Source organism: Notamacropus eugenii, chromosome 1, assembly GCF_028372415.1.
Source record: "Notamacropus eugenii isolate mMacEug1 chromosome 1, mMacEug1.pri_v2, whole genome shotgun sequence".
Classification (NCBI taxonomy): Eukaryota; Metazoa; Chordata; class Mammalia; order Diprotodontia; family Macropodidae; genus Notamacropus; species Notamacropus eugenii.
The window spans coordinates 282,803,015-282,828,156 of record NC_092872.1 but is presented as its reverse complement, the minus strand read 5'-3'; the positions used below and the strand labels follow the sequence as shown (position 1 = coordinate 282,828,156).

General features: G+C 43.3%; 1 protein-coding gene across 4 annotated transcripts in view; it reads left to right on the top strand.

Annotated features, from left to right (window-relative positions):
- The window catches only part of C1H10orf90 (chromosome 1 C10orf90 homolog), a 140,459-nt gene that overhangs the window by 82,282 nt on the left and 33,035 nt on the right, over positions 1-25,142 (top strand). For 3 of the 4 annotated variants that reach the window (XM_072629051.1, XM_072629052.1, XM_072629053.1), the window contains exons 4-6: positions 11,797-12,084; positions 14,921-15,117; positions 16,211-16,391. In XM_072629051.1, coding sequence (XP_072485152.1) covers positions 11,797-12,084; positions 14,921-15,117; positions 16,211-16,391 — 666 coding nt within the window. The remainder of the gene's footprint in view (positions 1-11,796; positions 12,085-14,920; positions 15,118-16,210; positions 16,392-25,142) is intronic. The other variant, XM_072629054.1, reaches the window with a different exon arrangement.

The following is a 25,142-nucleotide window of genomic DNA, read 5'->3' as shown; positions in this document are numbered from 1 at the left end:
TGGTGAGACTGCCAAGACTCTGAGAAGAAAGTTCTGGGTTCAAGTTCAGCTTTTGCCACAAGGGGACTTTGGGCAAGTCCTTCATTTCTCAAGGCCCAAGGCAGTTCACACAAAGATATAAGGTGTAAAGAAGGGACAAGAAGCCATAAAACTCTGATACCAAGGGAATTGCCATCAATGTTTGCTTTATAATTGAATTTTGTTCTTTGTGGGATTCCATTGGATCAACCAAACAATGAACTACTCTAGAAGTGTTGGGGGGAGCAGTGATGAGGGGAGAGGAAGGAGGGGTCACTGTCCTCTGAAGATTTCCTCTCCTACAGAACAGATGCATCTTGCCAGGCCAGTTATAGTGAAACACAAATCCAATGTGTTGGGATTTTTTCATCACTTGTCAGTGAAATTACTGTTCACTAAATGTGGACTGAACTAAGCTCTTTGAAGGCAGTCCCTCAGCATCCATCAACTGAAAAATGTTCTGGATTTGGGGGCATTTTTGTCTGGTTTTTTTCCCCTTTAAAGGCCAGAGAGAGGGATCAAAGTTTTAAGTTAACTCATTCAGTCACTAGTCACACCCAAAACTTAATCACATCCCTGAAGCGAAAACTTAAACATCAAAAAAAATACTTTAGTTGCTAAAATATTATTTGACTTGTGCTCTATTCACTAATGATTCCCAATTTCTTTTCTGCTTTCTTGTTGGAAATGCTCCAGGTAAAGGCAATTATTAGAATACCCACCCCCACTCCCATCCCACACACAGAGGAACTGGTGAGGTCCCTATGACTCCTCAGTATTTTTATGGCTCATCGTTGTCCCATTCACTGGCAAGAACTTGCATTACAAACAAACAAAGAAACAAAAGACAAAACAAAACTAAAACCTACCATCAGTAGTAACAAATCCTTTGTAGCTCAAGTGATCACAGACACATGGATGTATATCTGTCTCACTGACAGATTATCTCTGCTTCCTTGACTCAGTAGGGCAGCAATGATGACTCTTGCAGTTGAATGTGCTGCCACCCAGTCCTAGGACCAGCAACGGGGCCATGGTCATGAATGCAGCCATTTTAGGCCTTTGCTTCCATCACTTTTATGTCATCTTGTCTTTTGAGTCCTTCCTCTCTCTCCTTGAGGTAACAGTTGCTTCCTCTTTCAGTTATGATCTTGAATGCCTTGACCTGAAATCTCCCAGAAATGTCTTGATCCTGGTAGTCCTTGGAGAAACATTAGCCCAAGACAATGCATCTCCACCCTAACAGCTTGGCTCCTTCTGTCATATATAATTGAGGGTAGGGTTTGGCCTTAAAATGTAGTATAACCAAGGCAAAGAAATGGGAACAACTCTCTTCCTATTGAGTATTAAGTTCAAGAAAGGTCATGACTGTGCCCCATCAGCACAACCACAGAAGAACAGAGCCCAGAATGGCAGATGCCTTGGTTTCACTAGTGCCCACCATTTTAATGGAATGTGAAGGGTAGGACAACGCTTTCCTGGTTTAGCAGTCCTGTGCTCCAGGTGGCCGACCATGGACAGAAGACACAGCTGGAGCTGGACGCTGGCTAACCTCAGGAATGGTGGCCCAGGTCAGTGCCCAGGAATCACTGAACTAAATACTGTACAAGTGAGCATAGGTCTACGAGGGTCATTGGGGCAGAATAAGGAGATGAACCTTTACCCATCTGAAGTCAAAAACATTTGAAACAGGATTTAAAACTGGAAGCAGTCTTTTCAGTCACCCAGGCCAACCCTTTCATGTACTAGTAAACTGAGGTCACACAGGCAGTAAGTAGGTGCTAGGTTGGAGGAGATAGACAAGCAGGCGGGCAGGCAGGCAGACAGAGAGAAAGAGAGAGAGAGAAAGAGAGAGAAAGAGAAAGAGAGAGAGAGAGAGAGAGAGAGAGAGAAAGATACCTAGAGCACTGGACCTGGAGTCAAGAAGACCTGAGTTCATATGCCCAAAGGGCTACAAAAATGTGCATACCCTTTGACCCAGCAATATCGCTACTAGGACTATATCCCCAAGAGATCATAAAAATGGGAAAGGGTCCCACATGTACAAAAATATTTATATCAGCACTCTATGTAGTTGCCAAAAACTGGAAGTCAGGGGGATGTCCATCAATTGGGGAATGGCTGAATAAATTATGGTATATGAATGTAATGGAGTACTATTGTGCCATAAGAAATGATGAACAAGAAGACTTCAGAGAGGCCTGGAAGGACTTATATGACCTGATGCTGAGTGAAAGGAGCAGAACCAGGAGAACTTTATGCACAGCAACAACCACAGTGTGTGAGAGTTTTTTCTGGTAGACTTAGATTTTTGTAATAACACAAGAACTTCTGAAAAAAAAAAAAAATCCCAATGGTGGACCTCAAGGCAAAATGCCTTCCACACTCAGAGAGAGAAATATGGAAGTCACTCACATAATGTAGCAGATCATGTTTGTGTATGTGTATCTGTTTGTGTATCATGTTCTGATTTGTTATACGGATTCTTTCATTTATCTTAGTCTGACTACATAGCATGACTATAGTGAAAATATACTCAATAGGAAAGTATATGTAGAATCTATACAGAATTGTATGCAGTCGTGGGGAGGGAGGAAGGTAATGGGGGGTGGGTGGGGAGGGATAAAATCGCAATTGTATGGCAGTGATTGTTAAATATTAAAAAAATAAAAAATAAAAAATAAATAAAAAATTAAAAATTAAAAAAAAATAAAAATAAAAAAAATAAAAAAAAAAAAGAAGACCTGAGTTCAAATCTAGCCTCAGACAAGTATTAGCTGTGTGAACCTGGGCAAATCACTGCCTCAGTTCCCTCAACTGTAAAATGGGTTTGATGATAATAGCACCTACTTCACAGGGTTATTGTGAAGATCAAATGAGATACCATTTGTCTAATTGCTAAGTATTGTCATCATCATTATTTTTAGTCAAGTCAGGATTTGAATCCAGGCCCTTGAATTCTACACCAATCCTGCCTTCATCCTACCATGCTATCTCTCCTAATGGAGGTTATATGATACAGGGCTAAATCAAGGATGAGCTCAGGATGAGCCCAACTGCCCAAAGGGTCAGTGGAATTCCAGTAATGCTAGACATAGAGAGCAGTAGGTTCTGACTGATAGGCTCAAGGTGCTTGACAACATTGCAAGAAATCTTGTATAACAATCGAGGGGGTTGGATTTTGAGTTGAAAGTCCCAAGTTCAAGTTCCAGTTCTTCTAACCAACTGAGAGACTGTAGATCATTCACCACATCCCTCTGTGCCTCGCTGTCCTCAGAGGCAAAATGAGAAGCCTGGAGAAGGTGATTGTGAAGGTCCTTTAGAGCTTTAATCTGGAGCCACACCCATGTTTGGAGACTCAGGTGTGAGTCCAGGGGGCCTGGTCAGGAAATCTGGGTGTATTTTACTTGGTTCTGTAGAAAGGCTAGAAACAATCCCAGGTGATGGGGGTCTATGGAGCCCAGAGTGTCTTTAGAGAGCATTCACCAACATGGCCCTTGTCCACTCTCTTGTTTTTAATTTTTTCTTATCTCATGTCTTTCCCCAGAATGTCCTGTTCTCTTCCCTCTTGAGTTCTGTTTGCTGCAGAAGCTGCAGGAGAACATCATGAAATGATACTCTTTCTAAATTGTGTTTTAGAAGTGTTCTCAATCCCATCCCACAACCCCTTTCCCACCACAAGCACTCTGACTCTTGGAATTGTTTTTATTCATTTGTATCTCCATTATGTTTACCTTCATTTATCTACAGGCTGTAGCACCTCAATGGAATGTGGTGTCCTGGGGGCTCAGTCTGCTTTGTTTCCATCTGTGTCCAAATACCTGGCTGTGCCTGGAGCATAGCAGGTACTTTATAGATACCTGCTTAACTGAATGAAAGTAGACCTATTCAGCAGCATAGCCTTCTTCAGAGAAGTTGACCACAGGAGCTACTACCAAGATTGTTAAAGGACTGACCAAGGAAAGAGCTCCTAGTGAGAGGCAAGGATGAGGAGACATTTGTAGAAATCTCCCATCTCTATTCCATGACCAAAGAACAGGCTGGGGAGTCAAAGGCTTGCCAAGAATGACTGTTCACTCTCCTGGTTACCAGGGAGAATGGCATGTTCCTCCTTAACAAGATCCAGAAGGGTTTCAATACAAATGCAATGTAGAATCTGGATCTGAAGAATCTGGGATGAATTCTGGCCAGTTCCAAGAGGCTGGATGTTACCCAGAGTAGAGAGAGGAGAAGGGCCACCTGACAATTGGAGCTAAGTAAATAGCATGGCCAACTATCCTGGAAGAGTCCAGAGAGGATCACTCTGAACAGGGAGAAGTCACCCATCCTCCAAAGAAAGGTGAAGTGGAGTCCGAGCAACAAGGAAAAGGAAGAGACCAGACTGGAATAGCCAGATGGTGACTGGCCAGAGGAACTGACTTGACAACAAGGATGAAGATGGCTGTAGGACTGGATAGAGAGGAAAGAAGATTCTGCCCACCTGGTGATTCATGTGCCAGAAGAAAGCCAGGGAATATCTTTGAAGATTAAAGAATTTCAAGGAAGAAGAAAAGAGTTGAGGAACCCAGATGGCGTTTCCATCACTGAAGTTGAAGGAAGGTGAGAATTTCAGAAGAGAAAGGTGATTTGATTGGGATTGGGATTAGGAAGGCAATGAGAATCAATCATTCTCTAGGCTCATGCCACCACCTACTGGCCACTCCCCTTCCCTCCAGAGCATGCCATCCATCAGGGCTCCACTCATCCTTAGAGTGAGCACTTTAACTGAATGGAATTTAATAGAATCAAAAGTATTAAATGCACGCAAAAGAGAATGGAAATTCCATTTGATCCCCAGATTCAGCCCTTCCCAAAGGCAGAAACTACAGTGGCCTGGAGTTCATCTCATACTCTCTATTTCTCTGTGGAAAAAAGGGAAAAATGAATGTCTTCTTCCTGGCCTGGGTTTTTACTTATCCCAGGGCTCAAAGAATACTCCTTTCTGTTCATAGTCAGAGCTCAGACTGGACACAAGGGAAACTGGGGAAAAGAATCGCATGTTTTCCCAAAGAACTGGACTATCCACAGAGTCTGAGAGCAGCCCATCAACAAGTACTGATTAAGTGACTACTTTGTACCAAGCACTGGGCTAAGCTCTGAGGATACAAGAACAAGGAATGAGATCATGGGTCTTGGAAAGGAGGATGTGCTCTAATGTGGAGACAGCAGGCACCGAGGGAAGGCCAGCCAGCATATAAGAAGATACACACGTGCACGCACACACACACATACACACACACAAAAATATATACACTTATATGTATATATGCATACATATATACATAGATAGATAGATAGACAGACAGACAGACAGACAGACAGACAGACAGATAGATAGATAGATAGATAGATAGATAGATAGATAGATAGATAGATAGATAGATAGAAAGATAGATAGAAAGATAGGCAGATAGCACAGTGGATAGGGTGCCAGGCCTGGAGTCAGGAAGACTCATCTGCCTGAGTTCAAATCCTGTCTCAGACACTGACTAGCTGTGTGATCCTGGCAAAGTCACCTTAACCCTGTCTGCCTCAATTTCCTCTTCTATAAAATGAACTAGAAAAGAAAATGGCAAACCACCTCACTATCTTTGCTAAGTAAACTCCAGATGGGGTCATGAAGAGTCAAACACTGCTGAAAAAGGATCAAACAACAGCATACACACACACACACACACACACACACACATATATGATATATACATAGATTAACTTATTTTATGTATATGTTTGTAGGCATATGTCTGTATATATGTACATATAGTGAGTAAAAACAAGGTGATTTGTGGCAGGAGGAAAAAATGTAAGGGAGAATCTTATCCCACTGGGAATATCTATACAGGACTCTGAGAAATCTTGGTGTGGAAACTTTTTTGCCTGATGAAATCTGGCTCCTCATCTGCCCCTCATCGTTTTAGATGGGACACCAGGGGAGGAAGTCAAAGGTCGGACTTGGGATCATAGGCTTAGAACTGGAAGAGACTGGAAGAAGAGAGATCAGCTAGTCTGACTCCCTCATTTTACAGATGTGAAAACTAAGTAGTGACTTGCCCAAGGTTTCAAAGGATTTGGTGTCAAAGGAACAAACCGATGGCTCTTTTCTACCAGAACACTCGAGCTGTCCTGACTTCATGACTTGTACCCTACCCATTATGCCACGTTACCTCTTGTGAAAATTTGGAACCCATTCTCAAGATTGGTCTGAACTTTTTCTTTTCTTTTTGTTTGCAAATTGGATCTGAGTTGGATAAAAAGGCCTTAGCTCCCAGAGCTGGGAGATAGAATGGTTGCTTTGTATACCTCGAATTACTGCAGTCTCATTCTCTTCTAGGTGTCTTTGTAGGCAGCTTTTAAAAAACATGCAGCTCTTAGGAACAGACTTCTTTCTGTCTGTGTAGTGGGGGAGAGATGTAGGCGGGTGTGGGTGTGTGGGTGTGCATGGACTTTAATTCTTCCCCCTCCCCCAATGCTTGTTCATCCATCTCCAAACCTATGTGTCCATATAATAGAAAATGCAGCTCTGGCTCCTTGTCCAATTACTGCTCTCGATATTCTCTGAGGGGTTTGTGGATTTCCACTTTGTCTGGAATTAGATATGCAAGCCCAGATATTGTCAATGAGAGCTGCCTGCCCTATTCCCCACATAATATCCTGGAAACTTACCCCAGAACAGGAAAAAGCCGTCTCATCTCAGTCAGGTCTTTCCTTCGTCTTTGTGTCATGTGTCAGCTTGGGAGGCTCTTGGCGTAGATCATGGGTTGGTTGGGGGAAGGGGAGACTGCAGGGATGGGAGAGGGGCTGGTTGTTTTGTTTACTCCTCTGACTGCTCACTCCCTTGCTTCAGCCCAAATGAGGACTGTCTTACCCGGGAAAGCCATAGGGAATGGATTTCCCTTTCAGTGAAGAGCTTTCCCTGCATCTCAGCCAAACCCCACCTTGTAGGAAGGGGGATAAAGGTTAGGACATTGGGTATGCCCTGTCTCCACAAGACTGATCCACATGAGAACCAGTCTTGTGGCTGTTCCTCCGCATCCAACAGAAGACTTGTTTTCTATAGCAGAACTCTGCCAAGCTCCTGTGACTTCCTCATTCATGGAGTGACTAGTGGCCTGCATTCCCTCAGTATCTGCCCTGTTTCTCTTCCCATTTCTTGAAGCCACTGACCGGGGCTCCCTGCCTTTACTGTGCAGCTCATTCCCTAGGACTTCCAGGGTAATAGAACTTCCATGCTGTGTCATCTTTGAGAATCCAGTCTCCTACTAAGCCTCGAGTCCCTTGGCCACCCCCTCATTGTGGACACCTCTCCATCTCAGCAGTCCTTTGCTCATTTTGTGCCTACTTTGGATGACCTGCTCCTATCATGGTATTTTGAGTCCAGATCAAGCAGAAAAGCTAAGGAAATTAGGATCTGTTTGAGCAGAAATTGATTGGCGTGGGGATAAGTAATGGGGATTCTGAGCTGATGCTCCATGGGGGCAGGCAAAATCTTCACAGATTCCAGAGGCTTTAAACCATCTGGATTTAAACAATGTTGCTTAGATACCATCTGACCCATCCCTCTCATTTTACAGATGGGGAAACTGAGGCCAGGGAGGAAAAATTACTTGCTCAAAGTCACATGGGTAATAGGACCATAGATCCTATACTGAAAGGATCATCTGAGCCAACCCTTTAATTTTATACATGAGGGAGATGAGACACAGAGGGAGAGGGACTTCTCCCAATTCACACCAGTATCAGTTAGTGAACTAGACCTAAGTCTTCTGATGCCAAATCTCTTCCCATTATTTGTGTTGCCAAAAAGACTGGGTTGTGACTCCACCAGCTGAAAAGCAGAGGAATCTCCCAGCTGGGTGTGCTCTGTAACAAAGAAGAAAGAATTCTGTGAATTTCTCTTTCACAGCACGCTGTTTGGAGCCTCTACAGAGGTGGGGTTTGGAGTGCCAGACTGGGCCCTCGGAATCATTGGAGGGAGAGTCTTGCCCAGCAGTTCACATACCCATTATGTGGGAGCTGCTTGACTGGCTCCCAACCAATTTTTTTTAACTTTCATTTCCTACCAATACCTGTTCTCAAAAAGGAGGAATTCTAATTAGAGATGTTACAACTAGACTACCAAAACCTAATCACATTTTAATACTTTCATGAAGACTTGGGCTTAGCCATGTGGTATAGATGGTAACCCTTTCCCATGGTCTCATCTTGGGCAAACCTTGTGTTGTACAACACCCCCCAAAATGCTAGAAGATTAAGAGGTCACCATTCTGGTTCACTTAGTGTCTCAGGGAAACCATTTCAGCTACTGAGCTATCCATTCTATTATTTCTTACTCAAATGAGACAATCAGCCTATCTTCTTTTTTCCCACCATACCTTTCCCTCATGAGCTATTGTACTCTACTCTTTAATCACACTTATAGTTAATTTCTTCATGACCCAGGTCCTTCACTGAATCTTTCTTGTTGATAGGGACACGGTCCCCCTCCATCAGTGTGGATGCTTGCCCTTTAGCATCTTCTCCTCTGTGGCCTGTAGAGCCCTTACAGAGGGGCCATCACTATGTTGGAAGCCTTCCTCTAAAGTGGGGTTCTTTACCTGGGGACTTCAAACTTCTTTAAAACATAGCTTGGTAATTGTATTTCCACATAATTTGTTTCCTTTATAATCCTACATAATTTATCTTGTGAATTTTAAAACATTGGGCTTCAGCAGACTTTCATAAGGGTCTATGAACCCAAAAAGGTTACCTGCTCCAGAGCAAACTCTAGTCCTCAGTAGAATGGACCCTCATATGGGTGAGGGATAATCTTGCTCTGCTTGACTCAGAGGTCAGAATCAGGAGCACTGGTAGAACTGGCAAAAAGAAAGTGAGGCTTGATGTCAGTGAAAAAGTTTCTGACCAATGAATAGTGTCTTCAAGTGGTATGGGCTGCCTCCTCCCCTACTTGGAAAGTGTTTGCTCAAGGGCTGGATGAGGTATATAGCAGAGGAGATAGAAGTGAGGTGTCTAAATAGCCTTGAGGTTCTTTCCAAATCTCAGAATCTTAGTCAAAAGGGGCCTTTTGAGACAGTGATGCCTTCAGGGGCTCTTGAGAAACACATGTTTCTTGGCCTCCATATTGAATTGCCCCCAGAGGCCTGTGGTTTCAGACTTCTCATTTCTGTTTTTAATAGTTTTTTTCCTATTTTTCCTCTTGTAGTCACAAAATCCCAGAATCATACAATTTGAGAGGAAGAAGGAGGTTCAATGATCTCTAGTCTCAGCCTTAAAGGAAACGCATCTGTGTAATACCACCTCCCAATAAGTAGTCAGCCAGCTTCTTCCTACAGACCAATGAGGAGAGGGGACCTCAAATTGATATCGTCCCTCTTCCTGACAATTGTCCCCTAAAACAAGAGACAAAAACTGAAAAACAGCTCAGCAAAACTAACCAATGTTTCACACAACAACAACCGAATCTGCCAGTATGTGTATACATGATCCACACCAGAGTTCTCCCCCTCCACAGTGAGAAAAGGAAGGAGATCACTGTTTAGGACCCATTTCATCATTACAGCCATGCCATGTTCAGCTCCATGGTTTGGGCCAAACTTCTTGTCATTATTTTTGTTTCTTTCATCAAGTGGTTTATGTTTTTAAAATAAAAGTTGGGACTTAAGAATATTAACTCTTAAGTATAACCAAACTCAATATCTGTAGCAGAGCATATTCTAAGTGTTCTAGAGAGTTAGCACTGAAATATATTTTGATAGAAAGTTCATGTTAAAAAGAAAAGACTTGAAAGGTAACAGGGATAACCTCTCTGTGCCTCAGTTTCCTCTTCTGGAAAATGAAGGAATTGGACATACCAAAGCCTTCCAACTTTACCACTATGAGCCTATGAGATGCATAGTCCATGAGAGGGTGGAGAACCTGTGTTTTCCTTGTCATAGGAAACTCCCAGGTGAGGGAACTCCTTCTGCTAATGCTAGTTGGCACTTTCCCTGCACCTTCCTTGCCAGGGAACTCACTGAGAAGGTCACGTGCCTAATGTGTGTCGGGGGGGAATCTAACCTGTGCCTTCCTGGCTTTGTGGCTAGTTCTCTATGCATTACTTCATGCCAAAGAATTGACAGTATAATTTGTGAAATGAAATTAAGACAGGCAGCTGTGGACTTATGAGTAGAGGGCTGGAGGTGAAGTCAAGAAGATCTGAGTGCAAGTCCTTCTAGATAGACCAGGGGGAAGATCTTTTGGGTTGAGCTGAGCAGACCTAGTGTGTTACAGTGAGAGGAGCAGAAGGACTGGATACTAGCTGCAAAATTCTCAGGGGACAGGTGCAGCCCAGGAGGGGCCAGTTCATCCTAGTTAAAAAGCCCTACAAACAAATATGAGCAAACTGCTGATAATGAGAGGAGAGAATAATAAAGAAGCAGCATAGTATAGTGGTTAAACAGCTGACCTCAGAGTGAGGAAGGCCTGGCTTCAAATCCTGCCTCCACCACACATTATCTGTGTGACTGGCTAAGTCTCTTACCGTCTGGGTATCCCAGACAAATCTCTAAGACTGAATTGCAGAAAAGGGGCTACTTTGTATTGATAGAGGGACTTTCCTCACCTGGGAATACCTTATATTGATCAAATGATGGGTCTTATCCAAATACAACCACCACCACAATGTAGCTGGACATTAAGATTCACTAGCAGCCAACATGGTTGCAGTAGTCTAAGAATTTCAAAGCCCTTTAGGCCACTTCATTGGCTGAGCCTGAGTCTTCCAACAGCCTTGAGGGTGAACATGGCAGGTATTATGATCAAGGCATCAAGGATTTGGAGGCTGGAGAACCCCAGACTCAAGCACAGCCTGTAATACTCTGTATCACTTTAGGGGACTTAGCCAACCTCCTAAGCCCCTCTGCTTTCTCATTCAGTGAGACCCAAGCATCAAAGCTGTGAGTGATCATCAGGTCCAAGACAGATGGCTGGCCCAAGGCTCCACAGATCAGAAGTCCAAACATGTAAATAGACTCGACAGACTTTCAAGGGATCTATATATGTACAGCTACAATTATCCCTATTTTATGGATGCGGAAACTGAGACTCACAAAGGCAGATGGATTTCCTGTAATTTTCCACAGGAAAGTTAAGTGTGATGATAGGATTCAAACTCAGGTGTCTCCTGATTCTTGGGAGCACTCTGCGGAATACCAGCTCTCTCTGACATATGGGACAGTGGAACCTAAAGACCAAACAGGACACAGGGAGTTCTGTGTGCTTCTCATGTTCATAATATTTTTTTTTAATGGATTTTGCAAACTATTCTTCCCAAGCACTTGACAAGATTTGGACCCAATCTTCCAGGAAATCATTTGGCATCTTGAGGTCCTTACCCTGGCATAAAAAAAGTGACAGAGAAAGCAGCCCCTCCCCCATCCTCCCCTCCAGAGCTTATGTTTAAGCTCTGAGGTTCACTCACATCTTTCCAGCCACATAATAGCAGAGAATTTGAAAGGTTCACCCCTATTATCTCATTGGAGCGTTGTTACCCTACCTTTGGCCTAAATAGAATTTCAGAGGAAATCAAGTACCTGTATCTGAACAGACAACATATGGGAGAAGTGGTTTGGGGGCCAAAGAGCTGCCTAATGAGCATCTGGTGCCCAGCTCTGGGACATCTGGGTAGAGCCGTTAGAATTCAGTGTACAAGACAAGGGGTCTCCTTCAGTTTTTTCAGCATGATTTTCATTTTATTTTTGGTAGAAACAAAGGCATTTTCTGGAAGCATCATGAGGCAACAAGGAGAGCAGTGTGTGATTTTGTCTGCGTCCCCAGTGGGACAGTCCCCCATAACTGAGTTTGCTCCTGACGTTCCAGGCTCTCCAAAGGATGATTATCAGTCTAGCAAGGTTCTGGAATCTCAAGAGAGTAAGCCGCAGCCCTTTCTGCAATTCCAAGCCCTCTTACCTGAGTACCTCTGTCCCCTAACTGCTTTGCCTCCCTCTGCGCAGGAAGAGATTGAGGTGCCAATAAAAAGCCATTTTCCCCAAGGTAAGCAGCCAATAAGGTAGACAGTAGAATATTCCTGTCGATAATGTTCCTATTAAGAGGTAAATAAGAACTCCTGTCCCACTGTGGGCCTGATGCTCTGCCCAGATTGGGTGTCCCTGGGATAACCTGGGAAAAGGTTCAGCCCTGAGCCACCCCTGCACAGGTAAGGCAGAACAGGGAAGCCAAGGCCATTTCACTGAGGCTGAGGAAGCAGGAGGAATGGGTGCAGACCTCCCGAGCTCCAAATCCCAAAGGTCTGGGGACCAGAGATGCAACCAAAAAGGGTCTCTAGTCAGTCAGCTACTGAGCGTTTTTAAGTGTTTACTATGGGCCAAGCAATGTGTAAGCACTGGGGGTACAAGGAGAGGCACCCACTCAGTCCCTGCCCTCAGAGAGATCACAGGTTAATGCGGGGGAAGGAATGTGCAAACAGTTATATACAAACAATGTATTTACAGAATACATAACAGAATGTATGTACAGAACAGAGAAAAAGTAATCTTGGAGGGAAGATTTTACAGCTAGGGGGACAGAGAAAGGCCTGTCCTTTCTTGCAAAAGGTCACCTAGAGTGACCAGGGGCCAAGAAGCTTCATGAGGCCTCAAAACGGCATTTAAACTACACATGAAATCCTCTCTCTTTCCTTCCCTCCCTCCCTCTTTCCCTTCCTCCCTCTCTCTCCTTCTTCCTCTATTTCTTTCTCATCCTCTCCCTTGCCCTCCTCTTCTCTCGTTCTCTTCCTATACCTCATGCCTTTTGTGGTGTAGAGGAGACCCCGGAGCCTCCCAGGCCATTCCAGAGGAGCCCTGGGTCTAGCAGGTCCTAGAGGGATGGAAAGACTCCATGTGTAGACTCAGAAATGGGGTGGGCCCAACTGAGTTCTGAGAAGCTCCCAAAGATGGAACCGGAAGTTTTTGACCACAGCTGCTCTCAAAGATCATCAACTGACTTGTGAGAGGGGCCGCTATCTTCTGCACGCAGCCTGATGAAGTCCCAGATCTCCATCAGAGTGAAGGCCACTGGAGAGTTTTCCTTTGCCTCCAGAATCCCTGTGTGTGGTTTCAGGATCACAGCTGCCTTTGAAAGGAAGGTCAAGAAGCAGTCGAGGGCAATATGGATGGAGGGAGGGGAATGGCTGAGGAATGCCTCATCCCCACCTTCCACCAGCTTCTGAGCAAAACTTTTGAGAACTAGGCCGGCTCATACAGAAAGCATCTCTGGGCTATAGTCCTTCCCTGCACAGATTCATCAGTCAATATTTATTAAGCACCTACTAAGTGTCAGGTAAGGTGCCAAGCCCTGGGGATACAAAAGGAGGAAAGACAGAGAAATGAGATGAGACCCTTAGCAGCTCATGGCCCAGCTGGCCACACACTGACACGGCAAATGTAGAGGGGCACCAGAGGGGCTGCTGACCATTGCCAGGTGAGCAGGGACATTTGGGGAGGACAGAGTAGAACTGTGGCTCCTGAGGACCTCCACCCACCCCTTCCTGGTCTTATGCTGCCTTCCTGGGGAATGGAAAGGCCAGGAAGCCTGGGCCCTGAGGAGACGCCTCAGGAGCTGGTGCTGTCACCTATCCATTCATGGGAAGCTCCAGGGGAGGAGAGAAGGGAGGACAAGGAGAGGCCTGATTTTGACTGGACTCTGATTTCCCCAAGCCTCAGGCCATTTACCTTTTACTGGGACCTTTAGTGCTTCCACCTTCATAGGGACCTCCCAGTGTAAAACCTCCCCGCAGTGTGACAGATTCACAACTTACCTGTTACCCAAATTCTTAGAGATAATGTGACTTACTGAGTTCCCAGAGCTCATATGTGCCTGAGGCTGCAGCCATCATACTGTGGAGAGAATGAGGCATTTAGAGTGAAGGGATCTGGATTTGAATCCCAACTCAGCAACTTACTGCCTGAGTTATCTTGGGTCTCAGTCTCCCTCTTTAGACAACAAGCCCCATCCACCCCTTTCTGCTCCATGGAGTCTCTCCACTTCTCTTATCAGATCTGTCGTTTTGTGGGCAGTGGGCTTTGGGGACTGTTATCTGTGTTGTCAGTCACAGCATAGGGTACTTCTCAGGGAGAAAGGCCCCTCCCCCAGAACAGATGAGGGCCTTCTCTGTCACAGTCACAGCAGCCTGGCCACTAAGAGGTTAAGTGACCTGCCAGCATGTGCCATAGGCAGGACAGGAACCCAGCTCTTCTGACTCTTCTCCATCACATGCTGGTCACTGGGAGCTCCTGGTCAGGGCCTTATAAGTCTTTGGTGGTGATTGATTCACTTGTCCTTCTCCCCCTTTGGGCAGAGACCAGGTTCAAGGCCACTCACAGGGCATCACTTGTACTGATTTCTTGAACCTTTTCCTACAGTGATTCTATAGACTAGACCTTAAAGAGGTCATTAACAAAACTGCAGAAGAAAATCATTTCGATTAATGACAAGAAGTCAGTGACAATCTTGGGACAAGCCAAGGGGAGGGAGGAATGATACAATTCTTCTTGTCTGTCTTCTGCCATTAGAGCAGCAAACAGAAGAGAGATTCATTCATACACCATCCCTTGCAATTGAACTGGAATAATTATGAAGGATGGTTTGAGAATGACGTGTTTTTCAGAGAGAGTAAAAAGCCATTTCTAAAGCACAAATGAAGGTAGATACCAGAAAGGTCTTACTAGCACACCCTAGGGTCAGCTCCAGGGGACCCAGGGCTGGGCTTCGACAGGATCCTTCTGCTTCACAAGACTGATTAATGAACAGCCAGCTTTCTGTGTCTAATGGAGCTCAGGGCCAGCAGCACCTCCCAGGGTGTCCTAAATGGATTTGTGCCTTTCTCTTTTAGGAGATTATAGATGCTGTGACCTGGTTGTGAAACTGAAGGAGTGTCGCAGGCCCAGTGAAGAGAGAAGGATGGCCCCAGAGTCCCCAGCAGCCCCTTCAGAGCCCATGAGCCCGGAGAAGCCAGAACCACCTCCAGAGCAGGAGAGGAGCCTGGAGCCAGAGATCGATGTCTTCCCTGCCCACTCTCTGACCTTGAGGGTAATGCCTGCAGTGCCCCTCTCTCTGGGAGAAAAGAGGTTTCCTGGGAAGTCCCTGGGGTCGCTGAGTGTTCTCCAGGCTCCTCCTCTCGGTCCTTCTTGGATGTGCTCATGTCTCTCGTATCCTCTGACATGGAGGTGAAGGGGTATCTCAGAGGAGCCTTCTGGACCTGAAAGCCGCCATTCCACTCATTTTGCCCAGTAGCCTATTAGACAGAGCTACACCCAGGGTGACCACTAGTAGGGGCCTTGGACTGGAACATCAAGGACCTGGTCTAATGCCCAGTTCTGCCATTTCCTGGTTGCCTCAGGTAAATCATGCCACTCTCTGGGTCCTTAAGGAATCCAACCCAATGATCATTGTGGTTTCCTGTTCGGTTTTCTGACCTCTGACTCTGATGATAGAGCAGACAATTGGCAATGGGCTCCTTTCAACCCTTCCCCCACTTTTATTTCAAAAATGAGGAATCTTAGACACAAAGAGAGCAAACAGCTTGTTCAGAATCACCCAAGCAGTCAACGGAGGAGCTGGATTTGAACCCCAGGCTTCTCTGACTCTGAATCGAGCCCTCTGTAATTAGGCCATCTGCCTCTTCTTTTCTAGTTGAGTAGCATATGAACTTCCCTTTGAAATGACAAGGTGCTTCTATTCCTCATGTATGTCCATGACACTGTGTCTCCTATGGCTTTGCCTTTAATCAGCACATTTTCTTAGGCTTCTCTTACCCACTACAGCCCTAGAGGAATTGGAATTCCTTCTCTCCTTCCCCACCCATCCCTCTTTGTCACATAGAATTGAGGACCACCCAGGCTTGTCCATGGTCCATGATAAATGTGCTTGAAATTAGCAGAATTGATGTTCTCTTCCTCAGCCCAGATGCCAGTCCCCATTAGACCCCAGGGACTCATGGAAAGCTGCTGCCCCACCCGGACAGCCAGGCCTGCATTCCCCAGCCATGGTAAAGCTGAGAGGGGCACTGTATAACCCCTGGACCATGCTCTCTCGCCATCTCCTTCCCAGGCTGACCTAGATAGAAGTCTGGCCTCTCTAGGCCTTTTCTGCAATAATAAAATATTCTCTCTGTTGCCCTCAGGAAGCTCTGGAGGTCCACAAGCCTCAGTTTATATCTCGTTCCCAAGAGCGACTGAGAAAACTAGAAAGCATGGCCCAGCAGAGGAAAGCCCAACATGGCGAAAGCCCCAGGAAGAAATCAAGCCCACTGCCCCTCCGAACTACCAAGAAGAAGCAGTGCACCATTCCTCATCCCCTCAGCGGTGAGTCACTAGGTCCTGGGCCCAGGGCATCAACAAAGGAACCTTGTTCTTTGTTGTAAACACTGTCATTTCTTGGTGCCTCACCTTGGTGCAACCTTGGGCTGACACCCTCTGACCATTGTGGGGCCCTATTTGCTGGCACCCTCTGATCACTGTGATACACCTCTGGGCTGGCACCCTGTGATTATTATGGTGCCCCTCTGGGCTGGCATCTTCTGACCATTGTGGTGCTCCTCTCTGAGGCCTGCTCTCCCTCCTCATTGCTCACAGAGGTACAGGCAGTACTCCATGGTAGACAGGCCACCCTTTCCCCTGGTGTAGCGACACTTGTCCCTCATACCCCTGCCCCTTGCCCACACATCCAAATGGAATTTGCCCTGGGTGTTGAGATTCCTGGTATTGTCCATCACTAGAATTGTCTAAGACTTCTCAACATGACGGAATGCACCCCATCTGGTGTCCATGGTTGCCCTCACCATTTCTTCTGCTTAGCAATGAGACATCAGGCAGGAGTCATCCTGACTAATTTGAGGAGGGGGTTCATTTCTATTAACTGCATGACAGATCAGAATCAAGCCAAGAGGGAGATCCATGTGCACACAACATGTCTACTATAGCATTGCTGTTGGGAAATTGTCTTACCTATGTTGTGCTGGGACATGGAAATATAGACAGATTGGGGTGATGATTGATTAAGTAACAACAACAAAAGCATTATTGTTAATGGTCCATCATTTGCCCGGTGGGGGATCCCAGGGAAATGCCCCTGGGGACTGGGCAAGGCTCTCTGCTGTTGACCATTTTTACATTCAAAGTAAATGATATTGGATAAAACCTATTGGATAAAAGCAAGGTTTGCAGGACAAAGCTGGGAGAAATGATAAACATACTGGACAACCGACCCAAAACCCCAACAGATCTCAACACACATAAGCACTGGACTGAATCCAATCAGATAAAATTCAGTAGGATTAAAAATCCCCTTCTGACATCCAGGTTGGTGGAAGCACAGTTGGGCAGGACTCTGTCTGGAAAAGGTCTCAGCATCACAGTGGTCTTCAGACTCCAGGAGTCAGTATTGAATCATGAACTCCTTGAGGGCAGGGATCAATTTTTGCCTTTCTTTGTATGTGCCTTGCACATAGTAGGTGCTTAATTAAATTTTGTTAACTGACTGACTAAATGTGACTTCAGGTGGTGTGAAGAAAAGCCATTTCTAGGAATAGGTAATAGCCCTGCTGTTCAGACTATATCCAGACTTCAGTGTTCAGTTCTTGACCCCAAGGGTCAAGAAAGACATGAATCAGCTGGAGATTAACCCGAGGAGGACATTGAGGATGGTCAAGATCCTTGAGCCCACACCAAATGAGGGTCAGTTGGAGGAGTTGGGCAGGTTTAGCCTGGAAAAGACTCAGGGAGGATGTGAGGGCTGCCTCCAAGTATTTAAAGGGCTGATAGAAAGAGAGGAGGAGAAATGACAAGTTAGTGAGAGGTTAATCCAGGTTTGATATAAAGGAAGCCACACAATGGAACAGTCCCTCCCCATCCTCCTCTGGGGAGGTCCTCAGGCAGAGGCCATGTGACTCCTTCTGAAGCATATTCTAGGGAACTCTTCTGGTGTAGCCTCAAAGGCCACCTGGGTTTCATTCAGGCCTGGGATTCTGTGGCAGTCTCAGTTCATCTACATGCTTCTGTGGTGGGACTGGGCAGTATGAGATTGGTGATTCCATTTTCCACACTAGGAAGCCCTTAGCCAGGGTTTCAGAGGTAAGAAGAGACAGGCAGGATTTGAACCCAGGTCCTTGCATTGCAATGAAGTTCTAAGTCCACTAGAAAAATTCCTTGCACACTGTGATTGTTGCTGTGTACAAAGTTCTCCTGGTTCTGCTCCTTTCACTCAGCATCAGTTCATATAAGTCTTTCCAGGACTCTGTGAAGTCTTTCTGTTCATCATTTCTTATAGCACAATAGTATTCCATTATATTCATATACCACAATGTATTCAGTCATTCCCCAATTGATGGGCATCCCCTTGATTTCCAGTTTTTGGTCACCACAAAGAGACCTGCTATAAATATTTTTGTACATGTGGGACCCTTTCCCATTTTTATGATTTCTTGGGGATACAGTTCTAGAAGCAATGTTGCTGGGTCAAAGGGTAGGCACATCTCTCCAGAATGGTTGGATCAGCTCACAGCTCCACCAGCAATGAATTAGTGTTCCAACACTCCCTATCTTCTCCAACATTAATCATCTTCCTGTTTTGTCATGTTAATCAATCTGATAGATGTGATGTGGTATCTCAGAGTCATTTTGGTTTGCTTCTCTCTAATCAGTAGTGATTTAGAGAATTTTTTCGTATGACTATAGATAGCTTTAACTACTTCCTTTCAAAACTGCCTATTCATGTCTTTTGATCATTTATCAATTGGGGAATGACTTGTATTCTTGTACATTTGACTCAGTTCTCTATATATTTTAGAAATGAGACCCTTATCACAGCCACTACTTGCAAAAATTCTTTCCCAGTTTTCTACTTCCCTCCTAAAACTTTTCAGTTTAATGCAATCAAAATCATCAATTTTGTACTTCATGATGCTTTCTATCTCTTATTTAGTCAAATATTCTTCCCTTCTCCACAAATCTGATAAATACACTATTCCTTGATCCACTAATTTGTTTATCGTATCAATCTTTATACCTAGATCACGTACCCATTTGGACTTTATTCTTGTGTATGGTGTCAGGCATTGGTCTATACCTAGTTTCTGCCACATTGTTATCCAGTTTTCCCAGCAATTTTTGTAAAACAGTGAGTTCTTATCGCAGAAACTGGGGTCATTGGATGTATCATACAGTAGATTGCTATATTCATTGACTACTGTGTCTTGAGTACCTAAACTATTCCCCTGGTCCACCCTTCTGTTTCTTAGCCAGTACCAAGTGGTTTTGATAATTGCTACTTTATAATACAATTTGAGATCTGGTAGAGCTAGGTCACCTTCTCTAGCATTTCTTTTCATTAGTTCCCATGATATTCTGGACCTTTTGTTCTTCCAGATGAATTTTGATATTATCTAGCTTATCTCCATTGCATATAATGCTTGCTGAAAGTTTTAGGTGGATACTGCTAACTATTTTATGGAAAGTTCCATTTACTCCTATGCTCTCCAGTGTTTTCAATAGGAAGGGATGTTGTATTTTGTCAAAAGTTTTTTCTGCATCTATTGAGATAATCATGTGGTTTCTGTTAGTTTTGTTGTTGATAGGATCAATAATGCTAATAGTTTTCCTAATATTGAACCAGTCCTGCATTCCTGGTACAAATCCTACCTGATCATAATGTATTATTCTCATGATAAGTTACTGTATTCTTTTTGCTAAAATCTTATTTAACATTTTTGCATCTATATTCATTAGAGAAATGGGTCTATAATTGTCTTTCTCTGTTTTGACTCTTCCTGGTTTAGGTATCATAACCATATTTGTATCATAGAAAGAATTTGGGAGGACTCCTTCTTCCCCAATTTTCAAAAATAGTCTATATAGTATTGGAATTAACTGTTCTTTAAATGTTTGATAGAATTCACTTGTAAATTCATCTGGCCCTGGAGATTTTCTCCTAGGGAGTTCATTGATGGATTGTTCAATTTCTCTTTCTGAGGTGAGGTTATTTAAGTATTCAACTTCCTCTTCTGTTAATCTGGGGAATTTATATTTTTTAAAATAATCATCCATCTCATTTATGTTGTCGAATTTATGGGCATACAGCTGGGTAAAGTAATTTCCAATTATCACCTTATTGGAGGTGAGTTCACCCTTTTCATTTTTTATATTGGTAATTTGGTTTTCTTCTTTCTTTTTTTAAATCAAATTGACCAAAGGTTTATCAATTTTATTGGTTTTTCATAAGGCTAACTCTTAGTTTTATTTATTAGTTCAATAATTTTCTTAATTTCAATTTTATTAATCTCTCCTTTGGTTTCCAGCATTTCTATTTTGGTATTTACTTGGGGATTTTCACTTTGTTGTTTTTCTAGCTGCATGCCCAATTCATTGATCTCCTCTTTCTCTGTTTTATTCATGTAGGCATTCAAAGATATAAAGCTTCCCCTAAGAATTGCTTTTGCAGTATCCCATAAGATTTGATAGGTTGTCTCATTATTATCATTTCCTTGAATGAAGTTGTTGATTGTTTCTATGATTTGTTGTTTAACCCATTCATTGTTTAGATTAGATTATTTAGTTTCCAATTAATTTTTGGTCCATCTTTCCATGGCCTTTTATTACATATAATTTTTATTGCACTATGATCTGAGAAAGATGTGTTGACTATCTCTGCCTTTCTGCACTGGATTATGAGGTTTTTATGCCCGAGTACATGGTCAATTTTTGTATATGTGCCATGTACCACTGAGCTAAAGGTATATTTCTTTCTATCCCCATTCAGTTTTCTCCGGAGATCTATCATGTCTACCTTATCCAGAGTTTTATTCACTTCTTTAACTTCTTTCTTCTTTATTTTGAGATTAGATTTATCAAGTTCAGAAAGGGGTAGGTTGAGGTCCCCCACTAGTATAGTTTTTCTGTCTATTTTTTCCTGTAACTCCCTTAAGTTCTCCTCTAAGAATCTGGATGCTATGCCACTTGGAGCATATATGTTTAGTAATGATATTGCTTTGTTGTCTATGGTGCCTTTTAGCAGGCTATAGTTTCCTTCCTTGTTTCTTTTGATTAGATCTATTTCTGCTTTTGCTTTGTCTGAGATTAGGATTGCTATCCTTGCTTTTTTTACATCAGATGAAGCACAACATATTCTGCTCCAACATTTTACCTTTACCCTGTGTGTATCCCTCCGTTTCAAATGCATGTCTTTTAAACAACATATTGTTGGATTATGGTTTTTAATTCATTCTGTTATCCTTCTCCATTTTATGGGAGAGTTCATCCCATTCACATTCACAGGTATGATTACAATCTGTGTCTTTCCCTCCATCCTCTTTCCCACCATTTGGGCTTTTAGTTCTTCCTTCTCTCTTCCCCTGTACAATAGAGTTGTAATTTTTGACCACCACCTCCTGTAGTCTCCCCTTCCTTCTTTCAACTCCTCTCCCTTTTGCTCTCCTTTACCTTTACTACTTCTTCCCTCCCTTTTATCCTCCCTCTTTCCCTTACTTTTCCCCTTGCCCTCCTACTGCCTGTAGAGTTACTTAGATTTATATACTTAATTAAGTTTCTAGTTCTCTCCTTAAACCAAATCAGATGAGAGTATATCTCAAACAATGCTCATCTCCCTCCCCTCTTTCTGTCTACTGTAATATAATTTTGTGCCTTTTCCTGTGATGTAATTTACCATTTTCTGCCTCCTCCTTTTCACATATCCTGTTACAATCCTTTTTGCACCCTTAAATCACATTTTTACTATCACATCATTTACTTTATACCTGCTCCCTCTCTATATATCCCTTTTATATTTCACAATAAATAAGTAATTCTCAAGATTAACAAGTGTCATCTTCCCTCATAAGGATGTAAACAGTTTGCTCATATTGAGTAACAATTTTTTCCCCCCCTGCTTATCTTTTTATGCCTCTCTTGAGACCTGCATTTGAAGATAGAAATTTCTATTGAGTTCTGGACTTTTCATCAGGAAGGTCTGGAAATCCCTTATTTCATTGAATGTACATCTCCTTGCCTGAAATATTATGTTCAACTTTGCTGGCTAATTGATCCTTAGTTGTAGTCCCAGCTCCTTTGCCTTATGGAATATTGGATTCCAATTCCTTTGATCTTTTAATGTAGAAGCTGCAAAGTCCTGTGTGAGCCTGCCTGTAGCTCCTCGATATTTGAATGGTTTCTTTCAGGCTGCCTGTAGTATTTTCTCCTTCACTTGATAGTTCTGAAATTTGGCAATGATATTCCTTGGTATTTTCAGTTTGCGATTCCTTTCAGGAGATAAACGGTGAATTCTTTCAATGACTATTTTGCACTCTGAATCTAGGACTTCTGGGCAGTTTTCCTTGACCATTCCTTGGAAGATATTGTCCAGGCTCTTTTTATTCATCATGGCTTTCTGGTAGGCCAATAATTCTTAGAGTTTTCTCTCCTGTATCTATTTTCCAGGTCAGTTGTTTATCCAATTAGGTATTTTATATTTTCTTCTTTCTTTTCATTATTTAGATTTTGTTTGATTTTTTCTTGATGTCTCATAGAGTCATTAGCTTCTACTTGCTCGATTCTAATTTTTATCAAATTGTTTTCTTCAGTTAACTTTTTCATCTCCTTTTCCATCTGTCCAATTATTCCTTTTAAGGACTTATTTTCTGCAGTTAGTTTTTGTACTTCATTTTCCATTTTTCCAATTTTTCTAGTTAGGTTTTGTGCTTCCTTTTCCATTTGTCCAATTTTCCTTCTTAAGGAACTGTTCTCTTCAGTGAATTCTTTTCTCATACTTTTAAAATCATTGGCCAGTTTTTCTTCTGTTTCTCTAATTTGTCCTTTAAAATCCTTCTTCAGCTCTTCCAAAGTGCTCTTTTTGCTTGCAACCAGTTCATAGTCCCTTCTGAAGTTTCAGATGGAAGTATAGTCTCAATGCTGACCTCTTTAATATTTGTGTTTTCATCCTTGTCCCCATAGAAAGATTATGGTCTGTACTTCCCTGCTTTGCTTCTTACTCATGATGATGAGGCTTTGTGTGTTGTGGCCTCTGGTTCTTTCAGCTAGAAGCTAAAGAACCTCGTGCTGAGCTGGCTGGTGTGAGAAAGCAGAGGCTGGGTGAAGTCTTTTTGTGTTTCCCCAGATTTGCCCTGGAGCTAGTTTGTTAACTGGGGGGGAGGTGTGGTCTGGCCATAGGAGGTCTTCACAGCTGAGCTAGAGCAAAGGCAAGCTCAACAATTTGTGATCATGACTGCCCTAGTGTTTTCCCATTTCCCCTGGGGTGTTGAGGCACACCTGGGGTCCTGGTGTTGGTGGTTGTGAGGCTCCACCCCCCTGGGGCTCCAGATCTCCTCCTGGTTTGCTGAAGTGGGACTGTCTGGAATAGCTCCAGTCCTCCTCCACAGCAAGAGGGATCCTCTTTAGCAATTTTCCTAGCCTCACATGCTACAAGTTTGTTTGCCCCTACTGCTGATCCCATTGATCCCGAATTTTTCTGGGGAAATAGTTTATGGTTCTTTCAAGGTCAACAAGGGGAGGGAGAGAGAGCATTTACTGATCACTCTGCCATTTTGGCTCCCTGAAGTTCAAGTAGGTGACTAACAGACATTTAATCTGTGTACTGATAGTTTCAGGAGTAACTGCTGCAGATACCCAGGGCTCCATGGCTCTCATCTGGTCCCGCTGGACTTCTATCCTGGGCTGATATGCCCAATATTCCTCAGTGCAGTCATTGCCTCAGACCTCTTGGGGTTTTCTGCTTGGCCTTACCACAATGGGGATGCCGGGCTTACTTTCTAATGAGGGATGACAGCTTCACCTCTCAGCCACAGGAGCAACAATAATAAGCATTGCTATTCTTACTCCTGTTTTACAGATGAGGAAGCTGAGGCAGGCAGAGGTGAAGTAATTTACTCAGGGTCCTATAGCCAGTAAATGTTCAAGGCCTGGTTTGAACTCAAGTCTTTCTGACTCCTAGCCCAGCCATATTTTACCACAATCACACCATGCTGCAATGGCATGAAGGAGAAGAATATAATTTCTCTTTTCAGGGTAAATTAAGAGGAGGAGCCTGGTACTGGGGGTTGGAGGATCTGGGTTCAACTCTGAATTTTGCCATTTAAGTTGAAAGTAGGAAGCAGTTTTAGTTTCATCCCCTTTATTTTGTAGGGAAGGAAACTAAGTTCAGAGAAGGGTTGGTAGGTTGTAGTGAGTTGGAATTCAAACCTAGGTCTTAGTAAATGACCACTCTTCTATTTCACATTGCATTTCCATGGGTGTGATTTGTCCTCTGAACAGCCTGAGTCCATGTGATCATAAGCCAAATGGTATCAAAAGTTTCATCTTTTGAATTTCTAGCTATATGACCTTAGGTAAATCACTTTGCTTTTCTTCTGTGTCCTCAGCAGAAACGGGGAGACTGGATTAGCATAATTCCTGAGGTCCTTTTCATCTTGAAACTGTTGAACAGATGATTTTCAGAATGAGGCAAAGGAGCTTTTTAACAGAGTCCTGCTTCCCCTGTGGCAATGTTCTGTTTAACTAAAATAGATTTCGAAGTTGCTGCATGTCCCTTCCCCATCCCCTAATTGGATTGCCCTTAAAAAAAAAATAAATCCGTTGTAAAGGCTTTTATTATAAACATAGTAACCACCAATAAAAATAAACATTCACACAAACATAATGAAAATTAAGTCATACATAGAATCATAAACTCCAAGTTATTCATTTTTTTAATCTTGCCAATTAACATTAAGCAAAAACATCTTGTTGGACTCCATCTCCTTTTCCAATCTTATTTTGGGTGCACATTTTTTTCTAACTCAATAATTTATTAAGAACTTAATGTGTTCTGGGAACTGTATTAGCTTCTGGCAGCCCAAAGATCCAATGAGAAAATAGTCCCTGCCCTCATAGCGCTTATATGTATGTTGGGAATCAATGTTTGAATAGATACATGTCCATGACCACTGGAGATGAGGAAAGCATTGACATTTGGAGGTAGTAGGGAAAGCTCGGGGCAGCTGAGTGGTGCAGTGGATAGAACACCATGCTTGGAGTCAGGAAAATATGAGTTCAAATCCAGCCTCACACACT